General features: G+C 64.8%; 2 protein-coding genes across 6 annotated transcripts in view; one reads left to right on the plus strand and one right to left on the minus strand.

Annotated features, from left to right (window-relative positions):
* HDGFL2 (HDGF like 2) overlaps positions 1-5,358 on the plus strand; it is a 21,474-nt gene extending 16,116 nt beyond the window's left edge. The window contains exons 7-16 of one of the 2 annotated variants that reach the window (XM_078443578.2): positions 357-522; positions 621-696; positions 770-1,079; positions 2,194-2,291; positions 2,921-2,994; positions 3,139-3,209; positions 3,490-3,591; positions 3,745-3,958; positions 4,577-4,709; positions 5,058-5,358. In XM_078443578.2, coding sequence (XP_078299704.1) covers positions 357-522; positions 621-696; positions 770-1,079; positions 2,194-2,291; positions 2,921-2,994; positions 3,139-3,209; positions 3,490-3,591; positions 3,745-3,958; positions 4,577-4,709; positions 5,058-5,157 — 1,344 coding nt within the window. In that variant the 3' untranslated portion in view covers positions 5,158-5,358. Of the gene's footprint in view, positions 1-356; positions 523-620; positions 697-769; positions 1,080-2,193; positions 2,292-2,920; positions 2,995-3,138; positions 3,210-3,489; positions 3,592-3,744; positions 3,959-4,576; positions 4,710-5,054 lie in introns of both variants that reach the window. The other variant, XM_078443577.2, reaches the window with a different exon arrangement.
* Positions 5,340-19,937, minus strand: PLIN4 (perilipin 4). 4 transcript variants are annotated; one of them, XM_081791312.1, is made up of 9 exons: positions 19,722-19,935; positions 19,543-19,610; positions 18,885-19,020; positions 17,954-18,012; positions 13,061-16,106; positions 9,335-12,961; positions 9,050-9,237; positions 7,628-7,714; positions 5,340-7,555 (listed from the first exon to the last, which is right to left on the minus strand). In XM_081791312.1, the coding sequence occupies exons 2-9, from the start codon at positions 19,591-19,593 to the stop codon at positions 7,223-7,225; spliced, it is 7,527 nt and encodes a 2,508-aa protein (XP_081647438.1). In that variant the 5' UTR covers positions 19,594-19,610; positions 19,722-19,935; the 3' UTR covers positions 5,340-7,222. The 4 variants fall into 4 exon arrangements, with proteins under 4 accessions (XP_081647438.1, XP_081647437.1, XP_078299701.2 ...); XM_081791311.1 differs by having other exon boundaries at positions 9,335-11,080; positions 11,180-16,106; XM_078443575.2 differs by having other exon boundaries at positions 9,335-16,106; positions 17,954-18,009; positions 19,722-19,937.
* Between the last annotated feature and the right edge of the window lie 742 nt (positions 19,938-20,679).

Consider the following 20,679-nt stretch of genomic DNA (forward strand, 5'->3'; position numbering starts at 1 on the left):
GGTCTCAGTCGGTCGAACGCCAACTCTTGGTTTCGGCTCAGGTCGTGGTCCAGGGTCGAGGAATCGAGCCCTGCATCAGGCTCTGCACTGTGTGGGGAGCCTGCCCGAGATGCTCTGCCTTCCTCTGCCCCTCTCCCCTGCTCACGCGCCTGCTCTATCTGAAATAAAAAAATTAAAAAACCAACCAAGAGCTCTAGCCCCGGAAAGCGCGGCGGCTCTCCTCTGCCTCCCCCCCGCTTCCCCGAGGGGATGAGGCCCGGGACCCCCCCACGCCGAGCCCAAGGAAGAGGCGGTTGTTTGCGGGGAGGGGGCTGCCCGTGTCCTGTGTCCTCACCTCTGCACCCCCCGCCTCTCAGAAGGCGCCCTCGGCCTCCGACTCCGACTCCAAAGCGGAATCCGACGGGGCCAAGGGCGAGCCTGTGGCCGTGGCCAGGTCCGCGCCGTCCTCTGCCTCCTCCTCTTCCTCCTCCTCCTCCGACTCGGATGTGTCCGTAAAGAAGCCTCCTCGGGGCCGGAAGCCAGGTAGGGCGCGGGCCGGGGCGCCCCCTCCCCCCCCCCCCCCACCCCGCCGTCCTGGGGGAGAGATCCCGCGCCGACCGCCCCCCCCTCCTTCCCTGCAGCTGAGAAGCCGCCCCCGAAGCCCCGCGGCCGGAAGCCGAAGCCAGAGCGGCCCCCGAGCAGCTCGAGCAGCGACAGGTGGGCGGCAGGCCGGGGCGGCGGGCGGGTGGGCGGCGCGCCCCCGGGCCCTCTAACGGGCGCGCCTCCGCAGCGACAGCGACGAGGTGGACCGCATCAGCGAGTGGAAGCGCCGGGACGAGGAGCGAAGGCGGGAGCTGGAGGCCAGGCGGCGCCGGGAGCAGGAGGAGGAGCTGCGGCGGCTCCGCGAGCAGGAGAAGGAGGAGAAGGAGCGGCGGCGGGAGCGCGAGCGCGGGGAGGCCCCGGCCGGGGGCAGCGGGGGCAGCAGCGGGGACGAGCCGGGCGACGAGGACGAGCCCGTGAGGAAGCGCGGCCGCAAGGGCCGGGGGCGGGGGCCGCAGTCCTCGTCCGACTCGGGGCCCGAGGCCGAGCCGCAGCGAGAGGTGCGTCCTGCTGGCGCGGATGCGGCGCTGCCCGCTAACCGGGAGCTCGGGGTGTCGGCGGGTCCCTTCCCGCCGCCCGCCGGGTCGGCGCCGGTGGGGGTGGGGGTGGGGGTGAAGCGGTGAAGGAGACACAGAGACCCGCGCCGTGGAGGAGCCGGGGTTCGCGTGAGGGGGCCAGACAGGGGACAACGTGAGGTGCGTTCCAGCACGTTGGGTGCGAAAGACAAGAAGGCAGGTCAAGGGGCATGAGCCGTCTGGTGGGCTTTTCAGTTTTAGGTGGGGTAAACCCTAAAGGCTTTAGCTGAGAAGATGCCGTGTGTCGTGAAGTAAGGATCTGAATGAAGTGAGAGGTGGTCTGGGAAGGTATCTGGGGAAACAGCACGCTGGGCTGAGAGCACAGTCTGTGCAAAGGCCCTGGGGCAGGACCAGGCCTGGTGTGTTGGAGCAACAACCAGGGGGCCCGTGTGGGTAGAACGGAGAGGTGGAGGGGGGAGAAAGAGGAGAGGGGATGGGGCAGGTCGTCCCGGGCCTTGGGGTCTCAGGGAGGACTTGGGCTTTTCCCCCAGGGAGGTGGGAGCCCTGAAGGGCTGTGGGCCGAGGAGGGCAGACTTGACTCCTGTGTTCACAGGTGCCCTCTGGGTGCTGCGGGGGGCAGGACTCTGGGATGAGTGGGGAGCAGATAGGCCTCTGTGAGCATGAGGGGTGACCCGCAGGCCCAGGGCAGTCCTGCAGGCTCGTCAACACCCCGCTTTCCTGGCACTCGCAATCTGCCTGGACCTGAGCCTCACTTCCAGGCCTGTCACCTTCTAGACCGAGCCCCACGGAACAGAGGACAACCTTACTCTCCCTGTTTTCCCTGGGTCACAAAAAAGGGCCCAAGATCCCTCCCACAGGAAGTGCAGATTGTGGGGCCGCCCCTCCCGTCGAGTGAGTGGTCCTTGTAGGGCCTGAGACGCTGTCCCCTGGGGCACGTGCTGGACCCAGGGGTCGTTCTTCTCGTCCTGCCCGGTCCGCCAGTTCCCAACAGTGCAGTGATGGCAGGCGGTGGCAGGCTGAACCTCTAAAGGGAGCGCCCGCTGCCCGCCACAGCCCTGTCTCTCTCTGGACACCGCAGGCAAAGAAGGCGGCCAGACAGTCACAAAGCACAGAGCCCTCGAGGAGACCCAGCCAGAAGGAGAAGAGAGGGCGCCCCGAGGAGAGGCCCCGAGCCAGGTCGGACCCGCTTTGCCTCTCCTCCCGCGGCTACCTGGGGGCCCACCTGCCCCGTTCTGGTCCCTGGGGCTCCCGGCCTCCTGGGGATCCGTCACCCCTCACCCCGTACAGGAGGGACCCGACTTCCGAAATCAGTCTTGGACATAGATCCAAACCAAGTGGGGCCCCGTCAGTAGGAACCACTGCTCCAGACTGAGGTTCTGCCCCCAGTGGACACCACCCCACGTATCTGGTTTTCACGCTGGGGGTGTTCCTCGCGTTGAGGGGGTGGGGCCATCATGTTGCCCAGCCCCCCCACAGGGCCCAGATGTTCCTCAGAGAGCGACCGGCCCCTTGTCAGCAGTGCTGAGGGGGGGACCCTGTCCCCCAGACCAGTGGTCCTCAGACTGGAAATCCAAGCCGGGGGGATACAGCCCATCCCCCTGCCCGCTTGCTAAGCAGGAATCTAGCATCAGCGAATGAACCTTCCCGATGCGAGTTTGGCGGCTGCCTAGACCGGGTCCCAGTGGGCCCTGATCCCTCCTCCTCCCCGACCACGCACACACAGGCCCCCGGGGGCAGGAGGGCCACGGCAGGGCAGGGGGGCTACGCGGCAGGCGAGGGTAGGGCTAAGGGGTGTGACTCCACAGGCCCCCCAAGGTGGAGCGGACCCGGAAGCGGTCAGAAGGGTTCCCGCCCGACCGGAAGGTGGAGAAGAAGAAAGGTGAGGAGGGCGGGCCACCAGGGCAGGTCCTCTGCTCCCGTGCACGTGCACGGGTGGAGGAAGCTGGTCGGGGGGCGGGACCGGGCCAGGGTGGCTTCTGCGGCTGCAGTCACGTGCAGGTGCTGCGTTCTCTTCTGGCCGCAGAACCTTCCGTGGAGGAAAAGTTGCAGAAGCTGCACAGCGAGATCAAGTTCGCCCTGAAAGTTGACAATCCGGTGAGACCCTCCTCGGGGTGCGGAGGTTCCTCCGGGCCAGGCAGTCCCCCAGCCCCTCGTGTGTGGAGCCCCTGAGAAGTTCTGGGAAACTGAGGCAAACCCTGAGTCTCGGTTCACCTGGCGTCCTCCAGCAGGGGGTGCCACCCGGGCTGCTTAGTCCTCCAGGTTCTGGGTCTCAACCACCACCCCTGGGGGTCCCTGTCGCTCCGCCTGCCCCCCAGGGCACTCCCTAGGGCCCCCTCAGCTAGGTGCCGCCCCTCCTCCTCTCCCCACCCTGCAGGATGTGAAGAGGTGTCTGAATGCGCTCGAGGAGCTGGGGACCCTGCAGGTGACCTCACAGATCCTCCAGAAGAACACAGATGTGGTGGCCACACTGAAAAAGGTGCGGTGGGATCCTAGCAGCGGAAGGGCCTGGTGGCCGGCGGGGGTAGGGGTCCTGAGGGGCACGGCCTGGGCGGTGGCGGCCTTGGAGGCGGGGCTCTGGCGGGGGCGGCGAGACCCGCTGCGTCTCCTGAGCGGGCCTCTCGTGGGTCAGATCCGCCGTTATAAGGCCAACAAGGAGGTGATGGAGAAGGCCGCAGAGGTCTACACCCGGCTCAAGTCTCGGGTCCTGGGACCGAAGATCGAGGCCATCCAGAAGGCGACCAGAACTGGGACGGAGAAGGAGAGGGCCGAGGTGGACAAGGCAGAGGAGGCGCTGGCTGGAGAGGAGGCCCCCGCGGAGAGGGCGGAGGACGAGCTGAGCGCTGGTGAGGAGCAGGGCGGGAGCCCTCGTAGACCCTCCGAGCCAGACGGCACGGGAAGCCGTGCGTGCGTGCGTGGGGGCCGCGTGTGGGAGCGTCGCGGGACGGGCTGGCTGGACCTGGGAGGGCCAGGGGTGGGCTGAGAGGAGAAAGAGGGTGTTTCCCGAAGGGACAGTGGTGCTGGGTCCCTCAGCGACAAAGGGGCTGTCGCGCTGTCCTTCCTGCTAGGGTTACGTGGTTCTGACGGGGGCTGCGGAGAGGCGCTCCTTCTTCAGACCTGAAGCCTCCGCAGCCCCAGGGCCGGCCTGCAGGGGGCGTCTCCTTATTTCTGTCCCCAGACCCCGCACACGTGTTTCCCCGCTCCTTTACCAGTCGCTCCCTGTCTCAGGCTTGTATGTGCGGGGGCCCGGAGCCGGCTGCAGAACCCGGCACATGCCCCAGCCTGACGGACGAGCAGTCCCGATGGGTCTGGGAGGTGTGGGCCGGGGGCACGTGGTGGGCGCTCTGCGCCGGGGCCCTCGAGGGGGCTGCAGGCTCCTTTAGGGCTCCTGTCCCCAAACCAGCTCGCTCGCTTGCTCCCGGCGGGCAGGGCCACGGGGTCACGAGTCCCCCTCTCCCACCCAGATCTCTCAGCCCCGGTGAATGGCGAGGCCACGTCCCAGAAAGGGGAGAGCGTGGGGGACAAGGAGCAGGAGGAAGGACAGAATTCCGAGGAGGGGCTGGGGTGCGGCTCCTCTGAAGAGCCCTTACACAACGAGTAAGTATCGCCGGGGGCCGCGGCCACGGGGGCAGCTTCCTGAGAAGGCGCCCACTGCGCGGGCTGCTCGCACCCGCCACCCCTGCCGCTGACCCGTGGGTCCCCCATCCGGGGAGCTGCTCTGGGCCCGGCCCCCCGGGAGGGCGGCTTCCTCCCGTCGCGCCGGGAACGGGCGCGTGGGCTCCTGGGTGCGGACGCCGCCGTGGTGAGGACCCGGGGTCCGCCCTGCGGCCCGGCTGGGGCGGCGGAGGGCGCTCCGGACACGGCCGCGCTCCCCGGGCGCTGGGTCTCTGCTGGCGGTGGAGGGCCGCGCGCTCACCCGCACCCGTGCTGTGTCCCCACCAGCAGCGCGCAGGAGGCCCCTGAGCTGGACGTGCCCGGGAAGGAGCGGCAGGAGCGCTCGAGGGTGCGGATAGCCTCAGAGTCCCTGGACGAGGAGGACAGCTGAGCCCCGGCGGCCAGGCCCACCCGTCGCACGTAGATGCCCCAGGCCTGCCCCGGCCCCCGCCCACCACCCAAGGAGCAGAGACCCGTTGGGGAAGCGCTGTGCTGTCCCTTTGTATCTGTCCCCTGGGTTGTTTTTCTGCCTAACTTCTGTGATTTCCAACCAACATGAAATGACTATAAAGGGTTTTTTTAATGAAAGTCACTTTTATTGACTTGGTTGTCTAGTGTTGCTGGGGCAGCTGTCCAGGACCCGTCCAGGGACGAAGGATTTAAGCCGTAGCATTCACAGCGAACGTGATCTTGGTTGCGAAGGTGCCCCTGCCTGGCCTGGCCCTGCAGGGCTGACGGTGAGGGAGAGTGGGGGTGGGGGGTGGGCCTTTATAGAAGTAATGGGGGCTCGAGTGGAGGCTGTGGTCTGACCCTCCTGCGTGCGGCCGCCCAGCACCCAGGCGGGAGCAGGGACCCAGCGGGCGGGCCTGGGCCCGGAGGGTGGAGACCGTGCTTCTCTGTTCCCAGCCAGGCTGCAGGTGGCTCTGGGACCCCCGAGGCAAGATTCAGGGTCCCCAGAAGCAGTGGCTCGGGGCATTCGAGCCATTCAGGCTTGGGGGCCGCTGTGGGCTGGCCAGTGTCCTTGATGTTCCAAGGGTGTGAGCACTGGGGGCGGGACTCGCTCTGTGACCTTGGATGAGTGGCACTCCCACCCCGGGCTTCTCATTCCTCACCTGTGTAAGGATCCCAGGCTCACGGGGCCGTCACGCGGATTCAGACCGACACCCGCACTGGGCAGTTGCTGGCTAAACAGTGGCGTCCACTGTATGTGACTTACCCTGCCCTGGCCAGGAGCCTCCGTTCCCACCGGGGCCGTGGTCAGGGTGGGACTTCCTGAGCCTGGCGCCCCTCGTTTGGTTTGGCTGGACTGGAGCTCCAGCTAGCATCTCTTCCTGCGATGACCGTGCGTGAGGGAAGGACGGGCCCGAGGGGCTTCCTGACCCGTTCCCCGTGTCTCACATGGCCAGCGCCCAGGAGCCTGGCGACCCTTTGGGGGAAGGCTGGTGTCGCGTCCTGGGCTCAGAGCACCGCATCGTGTGTGAGAAGGGGCTGTGGTCCTGGGGCCTGACCGGGGGGTCGAGGGTGGGATGCGGGTTCTGGGAAGCGGGGGCTTCCTTGGCCAGGGTCCCCCCCCCCCGGCCGGAGGACAGGTGAGGCCCAGGGAGGGCGCGCCTGGCGTCCTGTATCCCCACGTGCCACCCCGGCGTGGCTGCCCTGGGCATTTGGGGAAGTGTGGCCCGGAAGGACGGGGTGCTGCGTCACAGCTGTTCTCCACCCTCGACCAAGTGTGGGGCCTACCTGAACGTGCTGAGCACCTGCGGTCACTGTCCCACTGTCCCCCCCACTGTCCCAGGGCCCCGTCCCCTGCGGGGAAGCTCTGCTGGTCCTTCCTCAGAGGCCTCAGCCCAGGTGCTTGGAGGGCCACAGAGCATCAGCTCCGGGTAGGCCCAGGTGGGAAGTGGCTGGTTTTATATCCGCCCCCGTCCAGTCCTCCAGCCGGCCCGGGGCATAGCCATGGCTGCTGGCTGCCGCAGCTTGACCCTCACGAAGCCCCTTGGCCACACCGAGCGTTGGCAGAGGCGGTAGGAGCCTGCCTCGGGGTGACAGTGGCCTTCTGGTACATCCGGCTGCAACGGAACATGGTTTGCTGAGGGCGTATGCTTCTAGAGCGAGGACAGAGCCGGGAGCCCAGGAGGGAGGAGCAAGAGAACTGGACGGAACCTTCTAGACTTGGGCACGTGTGCGTTCCTCTTTCTTAACGGGAGTGCTGGCTTGAGATCCTCGGGCAAACGCCCTCCGTCGGCGGTCTTAGCAACCCTGGGCCCCCAGACCCGGAGGAGAAGGGGTGGACGGTGCGGGCAGGCCTAGAGCCGGGTGCGTGGTGCCGCTGAGCTCACGGTCCTTGGTGCCCCCGCTGGGGCGAGGCAGCGCAGGGTCCAGACCTTCGGGGAGGAGGGGGAGCCGGTTTGGGGCCGGGGAGGAGGCCCCGCGGAGGGCCCCCGTGGGCCGGGAGCGGCCTACAGCCGCTGCCCGCCGGGCGGCAGGGCGAAGGGCCCCACGAGCCAGCAGAGCGGCGGGCCGTGCTGCACGCTGTCCAGCACCTGCTCCAGCTCTTGCCAGGCCCGGCCCACGCCCTCGTGGCTCCGGGCCAGGCGCTCTGCCGGCAGCTGCTGGACCGAGCTGGCCGAGGAGACCAGGCCATAGAGCTCACACAGGCTGTGCCGCGCCCGCCCCACACGCTGCTGGAGTTCCTCGGGGAGGCCCTGGAGGCCGGCGGCCAGGGAGCTGTAGGCCACGTGGAGCCGCTGGACGAGGCTGCAGGCCCTGGACAGGGCCCCGGCGTCCGGCACCTGCGGGAGCGGGGAGCGAGGTAAGCGGGGGCGGAGGGGGAAGAGCGGGAGCCTCGGCGTTCGGTCACGCACCTCGTGGGGAGCGCCTTCCTCCACGCTGCTGCTCGGACCCTGGTCTGGAGGTGACTGGCCCTCTGGAGCCCGCTCGGCCTTCTGAATCTAGAAAGAAAGAGACGCCAGCGGAGACATTACAGCTGGTCCCCTGGGGACGTTGGGGTCTGGCCCTGGAGCCTCACGTCTGGACCTTTCCCGGGCACGGTGGAAAAGCCACAAAAAAATAAAATCCTTTGATAAGAAACGAATGAAAAGGTCTCGGAGGTGCCTTACAGAGTCCCCCTCTCTCGTGTCCCCCATCCCTGCTTCGGAGGTGCATTCTGAACCCGGTGCCTCTTGCTGCCATGGAAGCCACCCCAGAGGCCCCACTGTCCGTCACGTGCCGGGAGTTTTGCAGGAATCTCCCGGGTCCAGCCCGTTCTCCCATCAGCAGCTAGTGACCCCCTAGAAAAACCTAGGTGGGGTCAGGCCACTCCTCAGTCCTGGGTGCTGGGGGGGTTGCTGGGGGGCATCCCTGGTCCCCACCTCCTCCATGCCAGGAGGAGTCCCCCCCCCCCCCCCGGTTGTGACAACCACAGACATCCCCACAGATTGCCAAGTGTCCCTGGGAACAGAATCACCCCCCCAGGGGACACTTCCTAGGTTAAGGGGTTCCACTGGCCCCCAGGAGCCTTTACATTATGTTGACCACCTCTCACCTGCTGAGGTCATGGGAGGCTGCACACACAGGGCAGTGACTTACAGACCTTGAGGTCACCCTGGGTGATGCCATCTAACCACTTGGAGATGCATTCCGGTGTCTGGGGTGAGCACGGCTTTACTCGTTATTTTTCCCCCATAATTAACCCTGGCTTTCCCCTCCGCGGCCCTGCTAACACTGGCACTGGTTCTGGATCATTCTGTGTGCTGTACTATTGGTGTCCTGGGCACTGGGGGTGGGGGGCTGAGCAGCGTCCCTGACCCCGCCCACTCAAGGCCAGGAGCACCATTTCCTGCAGTTGTGACAGCCACAGATGTCCCCAGACATGGCCCAGTGTCCCAGGGGCCTGTTCACGCCTGTGGAGATCCCGCTGGATCGGACCCACGGTCTTCGTGCTGTGGCCCACCAGAGACCGTGGGGCACCGACTGAAATCACCGTTGTGTGGGTGCAGCCTGGAGATCTGGATTCAGGCAGCATTGCTGAGCTCTTCACTGCATGTGCATCTAAACGTCTAAGAGCCATGACCTTGGAGACCGGGAGGTCCTCAGAGCTGGGGGAGCCTCGCCGTCTGCACTGGCCACAGGGGGCTGCCGCTGGACTGGGCTCAGCTCCGCCTCTGGCACAGAGCAGGAGCCGACACGTTAGCTGTCCGCCGTGGAGAAGCCTCCGTGGGGCTCAGTAGATGCCCGTCGGGTCACCACACGGGGATGGGGGAGCGTGGGGAGGGGAAGGCTCTTACCAGCTTGAAGGCGTCCTCCAGCTGGGCCAGCGCGGCCCTGGCCTGGAACTGGCCGTGTTGCAGGTGGCTCAGGGCGTGCTCAAACGCCCGCTGGCGGAAGCCGGGGGCCAGGTCGCCCAGACGCACAAAGTAGCTGCGCTGGTCGGCCGTGAGCACCCTCGGCTCAGGCTCGGAGGCGGCAAGCTGGGCTGCAGGGAAGAGGGGATCACTGGATCCGAGAGGCCCCGGGATGGGTTTTACAGAAGCCCAGCCCCGTGGGAGGTGGGCCGGCCCTGCCGTTCTTACCTTGCTCCTCGGCATCCAGGGGCCGGAAGACATCCCCCAGCTCCTTCAGCTCGTCCCGGAGTGTCGCGAAGCTCGTGGCTCCTTCATGGCCGCGCGCGGTGGCCACGTGCCCCGCATCCTCCCTGCCCAGGGTGGCCCCCTGGGGACGGGTTGCTTCAGCGGTGGCTTCCCGGACAGGGTCCAGGCCTGCACCAAGTGTGTCCGGGGCGCTGGATACTCCGGGGGACAGAGCTTCCCCTCCTTTGCGGGGGGCACTGGAACTGGTGAGTGCGCCCCACACAGGGTCCCGGGTGCCAGGTAACCAGTTCTGGATGGTGCCGAGACCAGTCTGCACTGCCCCCTTGGCCACGTTCCCTGCCCCTGTCACCCCAGCGGACACTGTGTCTTTGGTGCCTGTGACAATATTCTTGGTGGTGTCCAGGCCGGTCTGGACGGTGCCCTTGGCCATGCCCAGTGCGCCTGTGAGCCCAGTAGATAGGGTGTCCTTGGTGCCCGTCAGGATGGTCTTTGAAGTGTCCAGGCCTGTCTGGACGGTGCCCTTGGCCATGCCCAGTGCGCCTGTGAGCCCAGTAGATAGGGTGTCCTTGGTGCCCGTCAGGACGGTCTTTGAAGTGTCCAGGCCGGTCTGGACGGTGCCCTTGGCCACGTTCCCTGCCCCTGTCACCCCAGCGGACACTGTGTCTTTGGTGCCTGTGACAATATTCTTGGTGGTGTCCAGGCCGGTCTGGACGGTGCCCTTGGCCATGCCCAGTGCGCCTGTGAGCCCAGTAGATAGGGTGTCCTTGGTGCCCGTCAGGACGGTCTTTGAAGTGTCCAGGCCAGTCTGGACGGTGCCCTTGGCCATGCCCAGTGCACCTGTGAGCCCAGTAGATAGGGTGTCCTTGGTGCCCGTCAGGACGGTCTTTGAAGTGTCCAGGCCGGTCTGGACGGTGCCCTTGGCCATGTTCACTGCCCCTGTCACCCCAGCGGACACTGTGTCTTTAGTGCCTGTGACAATATTCTTGGTGGTGTCCAGGCCGGTCTGGACGGTGCCCTTGGCCATGCCCAGTGCGCCTGTGAGCCCAGTAGATAGGGTGTCCTTGGTGCCCATCAGGACGGTCTTTGAAGTGTCCAGGCCAGTCTGGACGGTGCCCTTGGCCATGCCCAGTGCGCCTGTGAGCCCAGTAGACAGGGTGTCCTTGGTGCCTGTCAGGACGGTCTTTGAAGTGTCCAGGCCGGTCTGGACGGTGCCCTTGGCCACGTTCCCTGCCCCTGTCACCCCAGCGGACACTGTGTCTTTGGTGCCTGTGACAATATTCTTGGTGGTGTCCAGGCCGGTCTGGACGGTGCCCTTGGCCATGCCCAGTGCGCCTGTGAGCCCAGTAGATAGGGTGTCCTTGGTGCCCGTCAGGACGGTCTTTGAAGTGTCCAGGCCAGTCTGGACGGTGCCCTTGGCCATGCCCAGTGCACCTGTGAGCCCAGTAGATAGGGTGTCCTTGGTGCCCGTCAGGACGGTCTTTGAAGTGTCCAGGCCGGTCTGGACGGTGCCCTTGGCCATGTTCACTGCCCCTGTCACCCCAGCGGACACTGTGTCTTTAGTGCCTGTGACAATATTCTTGGTGGTGTCCAGGCCGGTCTGGACGGTGCCCTTGGCCATGCCCAGTGCGCCTGTGAGCCCAGTAGATAGGGTGTCCTTGGTGCCCGTCAGGACGGTCTTTGAAGTGTCCAGGCCAGTCTGGACGGTGCCCTTGGCCATGCCCAGTGCGCCTGTGAGCCCAGTAGACAGGGTGTCCTTGGTGCCTGTCAGGACGGTCTTTGAAGTGTCCAGGCCAGTCTGGACGGTGCCCTTGGCCATGCCCAGTGCACCTGTGAGTCCAGTAGATAGGGTGTCCTTGGTGCCCGTCAGGACGGCCTTTGAAGTGTCCAGGCCGGTCTGGACAGCCCCTTTGGCCACATTCATGGCACCAGTCACCCCACTGGACACGGTGTCCTTGGTGCCCGTCAGGACGGTCTTTGAAGTGTCCAGGCCGGTCTGGACGGTGCCCTTGGCCATGCCCAGTGCACCTGTGAGTCCAGTAGATAGGGTGTCCTTGGTGCCCGTCAGGACGGCCTTTGAAGTGTCCAGGCCGGTCTGGACAGCCCCTTTGGCCACATTCATGGCACCAGTCACCCCACTGCACACGGTGTCCTTGGTGCCCGTCAGGACGGTCTTTGAAGTGTCCAGGCCGGTCTGGACGGTGCCCTTGGCCATGCCCAGTGCACCTGTGAGTCCAGTAGATAGGGTGTCCTTGGTGCCCGTCAGGACGGCCTTTGAAGTGTCCAGGCCGGTCTGGACAGCCCCTTTGGCCACATTCATGGCACCAGTCACCCCACTGCACACGGTGTCCTTGGTGCCCGTCAGGACGGTCTTTGAAGTGTCCAGGCCGGTCTGGACGGTGCCCTTGGCCATGGTCACTGCCCCTGTCACCCCAGCGGACACGGTGTCTTTGGTGCCTATGACAATATTCTTGGTGGTGTCCAGGCCAGTCTCGACGGTGCCCTTGGCCATGCCCAGTGCACCTGTGAGCCCAGTAGATAGGGTGTCCTTGGTGCCCGTCAGGACGGTCTTTGAAGTGTCCAGGCCGGTCTGGACGGTGCCCTTGGCCATGCCCAGTGCACCTGTGAGTCCAGTAGATAGGGTGTCCTTGGTGCCCGTCAGGACGGCCTTTGAAGTGTCCAGGCCGGTCTGGACAGCCCCTTTGGCCACATTCATGGCACCAGTCACCCCACTGGACACGGTGTCCTTGGTGCCCGTCAGGACGGTCTTTGAAGTGTCCAGGCCGGTCTGGACGGTGCCCTTGGCCATGCCCAGTGCACCTGTGAGTCCAGTAGATAGGGTGTCCTTGGTGCCCGTCAGGACGGCCTTTGAAGTGTCCAGGCCGGTCTGGACAGCCCCTTTGGCCACATTCATGGCACCAGTCACCCCACTGCACACGGTGTCCTTGGTGCCCGTCAGGACGGTCTTTGAAGTGTCCAGGCCAGTCTGGACGGTGCCCTTGGCCATGCCCAGTGCGCCTGTGAGCCCAGTAGACAGGGTGTCCTTGGTGCCTGTCAGGACGGTCTTTGAAGTGTCCAGGCCGGTCTGGACGGTGCCCTTGGCCACGTTCCCTGCCCCTGTCACCCCAGCGGACACTGTGTCTTTGGTGCCTGTGACAATATTCTTGGTGGTGTCCAGGCCGGTCTGGACGGTGCCCTTGGCCATGCCCAGTGCGCCTGTGAGCCCAGTAGATAGGGTGTCCTTGGTGCCCGTCAGGACGGTCTTTGAAGTGTCCAGGCCAGTCTGGACGGTGCCCTTGGCCATGCCCAGTGCACCTGTGAGCCCAGTAGATAGGGTGTCCTTGGTGCCCGTCAGGACGGTCTTTGAAGTGTCCAGGCCGGTCTGGACGGTGCCCTTGGCCATGTTCACTGCCCCTGTCACCCCAGCGGACACTGTGTCTTTAGTGCCTGTGACAATATTCTTGGTGGTGTCCAGGCCGGTCTGGACGGTGCCCTTGGCCATGCCCAGTGCGCCTGTGAGCCCAGTAGATAGGGTGTCCTTGGTGCCCGTCAGGACGGTCTTTGAAGTGTCCAGGCCAGTCTGGACGGTGCCCTTGGCCATGCCCAGTGCGCCTGTGAGCCCAGTAGACAGGGTGTCCTTGGTGCCTGTCAGGACGGTCTTTGAAGTGTCCAGGCCAGTCTGGACGGTGCCCTTGGCCATGCCCAGTGCACCTGTGAGTCCAGTAGATAGGGTGTCCTTGGTGCCCGTCAGGACGGCCTTTGAAGTGTCCAGGCCGGTCTGGACAGCCCCTTTGGCCACATTCATGGCACCAGTCACCCCACTGGACACGGTGTCCTTGGTGCCCGTCAGGACGGTCTTTGAAGTGTCCAGGCCGGTCTGGACGGTGCCCTTGGCCATGCCCAGTGCACCTGTGAGTCCAGTAGATAGGGTGTCCTTGGTGCCCGTCAGGACGGCCTTTGAAGTGTCCAGGCCGGTCTGGACAGCCCCTTTGGCCACATTCATGGCACCAGTCACCCCACTGCACACGGTGTCCTTGGTGCCCGTCAGGACGGTCTTTGAAGTGTCCAGGCCGGTCTGGACGGTGCCCTTGGCCATGCCCAGTGCACCTGTGAGTCCAGTAGATAGGGTGTCCTTGGTGCCCGTCAGGACGGCCTTTGAAGTGTCCAGGCCGGTCTGGACAGCCCCTTTGGCCACATTCATGGCACCAGTCACCCCACTGCACACGGTGTCCTTGGTGCCCGTCAGGACGGTCTTTGAAGTGTCCAGGCCGGTCTGGACGGTGCCCTTGGCCATGGTCACTGCCCCTGTCACCCCAGCGGACACGGTGTCTTTGGTGCCTATGACAATATTCTTGGTGGTGTCCAGGCCAGTCTCGACGGTGCCCTTGGCCATGCCCAGTGCACCTGTGAGCCCAGTAGATAGGGTGTCCTTGGTGCCCGTCAGGACGGTCTTTGAAGTGTCCAGGCCGGTCTGGACGGTGCCCTTGGCCATGCCCAGTGCACCTGTGAGTCCAGTAGATAGGGTGTCCTTGGTGCCCGTCAGGACGGCCTTTGAAGTGTCCAGGCCGGTCTGGACAGCCCCTTTGGCCACATTCATGGCACCAGTCACCCCACTGGACACGGTGTCCTTGGTGCCCGTCAGGACGGTCTTTGAAGTGTCCAGGCCGGTCTGGACGGTGCCCTTGGCCATGCCCAGTGCACCTGTGAGTCCAGTAGATAGGGTGTCCTTGGTGCCCGTCAGGACGGCCTTTGAAGTGTCCAGGCCGGTCTGGACAGCCCCTTTGGCCACATTCATGGCACCAGTCACCCCACTGCACACGGTGTCCTTGGTGCCCGTCAGGACGGTCTTTGAAGTGTCCAGGCCGGTCTGGACGGTGCCCTTGGCCATGGTCACTGCCCCTGTCACCCCAGCGGACACGGTGTCTTTGGTGCCTATGACAATATTCTTGGTGGTGTCCAGGCCAGTCTCGACGGTGCCCTTGGCCATGCCCAGTGCACCTGTGAGCCCAGTAGATAGGGTGTCCTTGGTGCCTGTCAGGACGGTCTTTGAAGTGTCCAGGCCGGTCTGGACAGCCCCTTTGGCCACATTCATGGCACCAGTCACCCCACTGCACACGGTGTCCTTGGTGCCCGTCAGGACAGCCTTGGTGGTGTCCAGGCCGGTCTGGACGGTGCCCTTGGCCATGTTCATTGCCCCTGAGAGCCCCGTGGACACAGTGTCCTTGGTGCCCGTCAGGATGGTCTTTGAAGTGTCCAGGCCGGTCTGGACGGTACCCTTGGCCATGTTCACTGCCCCTGTCACCCCAGCGGACACTGTGTCTTTAGTGCCTGTGACAATATTCTTGGTGGTGTCCAGGCCGGTCTGGACGGTACCCTTGGCCATGCCCAGTGCGCCTGTGAGCCCAGTAGATAGGGTGTCCTTGGTGCCCGTCAGGACGGTCTTTGAAGTGTCCAGGCCAGTCTGGACGGTGCCCTTGGCCATGCCCAGTGCGCCTGTGAGCCCAGTAGATAGGGTGTCCTTGGTGCCCGTCAGGACGGTCTTTGAAGTGTCCAGGCCAGTCTGGACGGTGCCCTTGGCCATGCCCAGTGCACCTGTGAGTCCAGTAGATAGGGTGTCCTTGGTGCCCATCAGGACGGTCTTTGAAGTGTCCAGGCCGGTCTGGACGGTGCCCTTGGCCATGGTCACTGCCCCTGTCACCCCAGCGGACACTGTGTCTTTAGTGCCTGTGACAATATTCTTGGTGGTGTCCAGGCCGGTCTGGACGGTGCCCTTGGCCATGCCCAGTGCGCCTGTGAGCCCAGTAGATAGGGTGTCCTTGGTGCCCGTCAGGACGGTCTTTGAAGTGTCCAGGCCGGTCTGGACGGTGCCCTTGGCCATGCCCAGTGCACCTGTGAATCCAGTAGATAGGGTGTCCTTGGTGCCCATCAGGACGGTCTTTGAAGTGTCCAGGCCGGTCTGGACGGTGCCCTTGGCCATGTTCACTGCCCCTGTCACCCCAGCGGACACTGTGTCTTTAGTGCCTGTGACAATATTCTTGGTGGTGTCCAGGCCGGTCTGGACGGTGCCCTTGGCCATGCCCAGTGCGCCCGTGAGCCCAGTAGATAGGGTGTCCTTGGTGCCTGTCAGGATGGTCTTTGAAGTGTCCAGGCCGGTCTGGACGGTGCCCTTGGCCATGGTCACTGCCCCTGTCACCCCAGCGGACACTGTGTCTTTAGTGCCTGTGACAATATTCTTGGTGGTGTCCAGGCCGGTCTGGACGGTGCCCTTGGCCATGCCCAGTGCGCCCGTGAGCCCAGTAGATAGGGTGTCCTTGGTGCCTGTCAGGATGGTCTTTGAAGTGTCCAGGCCGGTCTGGACGGTGCCCTTGGCCATGGTCACTGCCCCTGTCACCCCAGCGGACACTGTGTCTTTAGTGCCTGTGACAATATTCTTGGTGGTGTCCAGGCCGGTCTGGACGGTGCCCTTGGCCATGCCCAGTGCGCCCGTGAGCCCAGTAGATAGGGTGTCCTTGGTGCTCGTCAGGACGGTCTTTGAAGTGTCCAGGCCGGTCTGGACCGTGCCCTTAGCTACACCCACTGCCCCTGTGACACCACTAGCCACAGTCTCCTTGGCACCTGAGAGGGCAGACCGGGTCATGCCCAGGCCTCCGTGCACCACACCTTTAGCTGCGTCCACTATGTTGGCCATCCCGGAGGAGATGGTGTCCTTGGTCTTACTCATCTTGGAGCTCACCAGGTCCTTTGCCCCAGGGGTCATCTGATAAGAAAGGACACGCGTGGTCAAGAGGAGAGCCCGAGGCGCTCCGCACCCCAGACTTCAGCCAGCCCGATCCCTCGCGTGCATTAGGGCGAAGGACTGTCACCCAGAGAGTCTGCCCGTCACCTCCCGCCTGTACATACTCTGCTCTCACACTGTCATCCAGCCATGGCCTTCCAGGGCCCAGCCTGCGCCCCCAGTGGCAGGTCCCCACACCCCCAGAACCTTTGCCAAAGTCCCCTGGCCTTGAGCTCAGTGCCGGGTGCCGGGTGACATAGTTGGTTCGTCTTGCCTACTCTTCAAAGGGCAGTTTCTCTAATCTGGTCAAACTAACAAAGGGTTGTGGCGGCCTGAGTCGCCACCACTCACTTTCAACCACAAGTGTGCTGTCTGTAATCCAGAGCTTCTTAACCGGGGTGATTCTACCCTCCAGGGGACCCTGGGTGGCGTCTGCGGACATCTGTGGTTGCCCACGACTCGGGGACAGGGTGCCCCAAGCGTCGAGCGAGCAGGGCACAGGGATGCCGTGCAATCCCCCCCGCAGCGCCCAGGACGTACCACAACCAGGAGGGATCTGGCCACAAACGGCCACAATACTGAGCTGGAGGGAGCCCCGAAATTTTGTTCTTACCTCTGCCCACCTGCTACCCTGCCTCGTTTCAAGTGGGCGCTTGGGCTGTGTGCCTGCTGAGACCTGAGTTCGAATCTCAGCCCTCCGCCCCTCTCTAGCCCCCCGCTGTGTGACCTCAGGCAAGACACATCCCCTCTGAGCTTTTTGGCTGAAGCCTGGTGACTAACACAACTGCCTCCTTCAAGGATTGTGGAGGAAGGGAGTCAAGGTGCCTGAAGCACTTTGCAGGAGACTGAGACTAAGACGGGGAGGGAACAGGGTGTGGCCTTGGCTGTCCCGGTCTGTTGTAATCTGGGCCAGAAGGGCCACTGGCGTTCCTCGTTCCTTGAGCTGAGGGCAGAGGGGAGTAGAGTAAGACTGCAGGGGGGCGGGGGTGGGGGGGGGTGGGGTGGCGTTTGGGTGGCTCAGTCCGTGAAGGGTCCGACTTCGGCTCAGGTCACGATTTCACAGTTCGTGATTTCGAGCCCCGAATCGGGATCGGCACTGACGGTGCGGAGCCTGCTTGGGATTCTCTCTCTCTCTCTGCCCTTCCCCCACTCTCACTCTCTCTCTCTCTCTCTCTCAACATAAATAAATAAACTTTAAAGAAAAAGAAAGACTCCAGGATGGGGCCTTAAGCGTGCCCAGTGAAGCAGTCCTAACAGGGCTGTGGCGCCCTGCTGTGGCCCTTAGCGGTCGCGCATCAGTCCCTCCGTCTGGCCCAGCCTTGGGGACGTGATAGCGAGGGGAGAGCCCCGTTCATCCGAGATGGATGGAAGGTGCAGGAAGGTTCCCTAGCCACGCCTGGCTGTGTGACCTTCAGCAAGCGGCTTGGCTTCTCTGTGCTTTTTGGCTGTGGTGTGGGGTACTCTCGCTCCCTTCCTCGCGGGGCAGGTTCACCAGTAAGCGGCACACAGAAAGCACGCAGCCCCGAGCCTGGCGTGCGCCGAGGGGCCCGTGTTTCCAGCCCGTTATTGCTAGACAGAGCGGGAGACCGTGCGCAGCCTTGCCGCGCCGGGCAGGTGGGCGGTGGTCGGCATTGCACCCATTTCGCAGATGTGGAAACGGAAGCTCAGAGGGGAGTCTACGCCTGGAATCCCACAGCAGGACGCACTGGGGTGTCTGCCCTCCCCTTGGCCTACGACAGCCCCTCAGAAGGCAGGAACCGAAACCTCCCCCGAGAAGCGCCAGAAGGAGGCGGAGGCCATCAGGCCTCAGGTCGACCAGCCCCTCTCACCTTATCTGAAGGCGGCGGCTGCTTCTCCCCGCCGGCCGTCTGCTCCAGGTTGGTGGCTGCTGTGGGCACAGGAGCTGGTCAGGCAACCAGGAAGGGCGAGGGACGTGGGCTGGCATCAGCCAACGGGCCTGGGGCCCGTTGCGTAATTGGTGGGCACAGCCTGAAAGGTCAGGAATGTCCCAGCCGCCCTGCCAGGGACAGCAGGAGGTGATATCGACAGCCAGTGACTGAGCCCTGCCGGAGGCTCCCCTGGAGCCCTGGGGCTTTGGGCTGCTGGTACGGGAGTTCTCTGGAGTTTTCTATGCCCGGGTCCCGGGCCCTGGACACTCACCCCGGAGGGGACCCGAGGAAGGGTATTAAGGGCCCCGCCCCAGCCACAGCTGCCTGTCTGGCCTGGGTATGTGGGGCAGGAGTCACTGGCCTGGGGCGCTGGGCCCAGAGTGAGCGAGCGTCCAGGCCCACGCTCCCCGGCATCAGCCCCGCTGAGCAAATGGAGGATAGGGAGTCCCCCGCTCCCTCCCCGCCAGCCCCTGCCGCCAAGGCTATGTGACCCCAGGGAAGCCAGCCCCCTTTGCTGGGAACCAGGATGGAAACCTTCAGTGAGCTCAGACACGGGGAGCACCCAGTCCCCGGTGCATCAGAAATGGGGTGGGATGCAGGGGAGGGGTTGAGAAAGCAGAGAGACAGGCTGTGTCCACACCCTCGCCGTTGCTGGTTATGCTACTTTGGGCCCCTCTCCTGCCCTACGTAGGCCTCAGTTTTCCCCATCTGGTGCCACCTGAGCACGCCAGCCTGGAGTGTCTGTTGAGGTGATGCTGGCACGTGTGAACCCCCCCCCACCCCCCCCAAATGATCAAAAGTCCCTGCTCGGGGATGTTTATTCCCGGGACCCACCTCTAGAGCCGCCGCCCCCACGGAGCTGTCCACTCACCCTGAGCCTGGGGCTGTGCGGACGCACCCGCAGGGTCGGCGACCGGCCGGACCTCTCTCGCAGAACTGTGGGCGCTGGCCACCAGGTTCCGGGCAGAACTGAAGCCAGGCAGGGACCCCAAGAAACCTCCCAGGGTCTACACGGGGCAGGGGGGGGAAGCGTTAGCAGGGCCAGGGTGCTGGGTGGGGAGAATGCTTTGGACAGCACTGGGTTCCTGCATCCCCTCGGGCCCTTCATCCTGGGTAGACCCCAGGAGGGTGTCTTAGCCTCTCTGAGTCTCAGTTTCTTTGCCTGGGCCACGGGCAGAGTCAGCCTGCCTCCCGTAGACAGAGGAAAAGTTCATCCTCCGGGTCTCCAAAGGCCTTTTCCCTCCACGGCCCCCCCATTTCACAGATGGGGAAACTGAGGCCCAGAGAGGGGCCATGGCTGGTTCCAGGTCACATGGTAGGGCAGGAGCTGAGGGTTGCTTGTGTCCCCCCGCTCCCCCCACCCTTCAGCTTGGGACCGGAGGGGACAGTTGGTACCATGGCTCGCAGAGCCTTCCCACCCCACCCTTCCCAGGCCCTCCGGACCCCGGTACCGTGAAGGTCACCTTCCCAAGGTTCCGGGGGGGTCCCCACGTCCCGGCAGGGATCTCCCCCACCGCACCTCCCCTCACCTTGCCCTTGGGTTTGGGAGGATCCCGGCCTCCTTCATCTGGGGCAGACATGGTAATGTTCTGAGCAGCTGGAAAGGGGCGGAGAGGGTGTGTGAATCGGGGGGCTCCCGGGCCTCCTGCCGCACCCCTCCCGCGCCGGCCACACCCCTCCGGCCCAGCCTCACCCTGGCGTTGCTCACCTGGGGTGCGTGAGGGTCCCTCAGAGCCACAGGCGGTGCAGCTGGGGGCTGGCTCTGCTCTCGGCTACCAGGCCTTATAGGGTCTGGGGCAGGCCCGGGCCCGGCCGGCAGAGGCAGGCGGCCAGCGGGCCGGGGGAGGGCCCTGGGCGGTCACGTGCAGCCTGCCCAGCCCAGCGTGGGCCCTGGGCCCAGGACCTTTCCCCTGCTATCCGCACCGGGCGGCCTCTGCCCACGGCACGCCCCCCCACCCCCAGCAAGGCCGAGGGATTTGCGGACCATCCCCTGCCCCCAAGGCCCTGCCCACAGGCTGTCTCAGCCTCCGGTTTCCACCCACGAAGTACACTTCAGAGCTCTGCTTTGCCGCGACCCCTTGGCCAGTTACCATCCACCGGCCTCAGGTTCCTCTTCCAGACGCCCTCCCCGTGGCCCGCAGGGTCCTGCTCTCTGCCTGCCCTCCCCTCCTCCAGCTCTCTCCCCCTCGCTCGCTCTCCCCCAGCCACGCGGGACTCCTCACGGTTCCTCCAGCACGCCAGGCATGGTGCTGCCCCGGGACCTTTGCACATGCTGTTCTCGCTACCCGCAGAGCCCTTCCCCACAACGCACAGCTCCCCTCCCTCAGGCCTGTTTCACTCCGAGCTACGTCTCCTGCGGCAGAAATGGACCTGGCACACGGTCAGCCTGTAAGGGATGTTTGGCTGGACGGGCCAGCTCATAGGATAGTTCCGAGTGTGAAATGTGGTCAAGCACGGGACCTGTTTACCCCAGTGCCGGGTACCGAGCAGGTACTCAACAAACGCGAGCTTCGCATCGTCCGGGCGGGGAGAGAGGAGCCCGGTCTCGCCTGAGCAGGGAGGGGATGCGTCACTCTCCGGGAGGGACTTCCCTTGATAAATTAGGGCCAAAACGCGGATGGATACAGGGTGTCAAAAGAGCAGGGGGATCCTGGCAGTGAGATGCC

This window comes from Panthera onca, chromosome A2, assembly GCF_046562875.1.
Source record: "Panthera onca isolate mPanOnc1 chromosome A2, mPanOnc1 haplotype 2, whole genome shotgun sequence".
NCBI lineage: Eukaryota > Metazoa > Chordata > Mammalia > Carnivora > Felidae > Panthera > Panthera onca.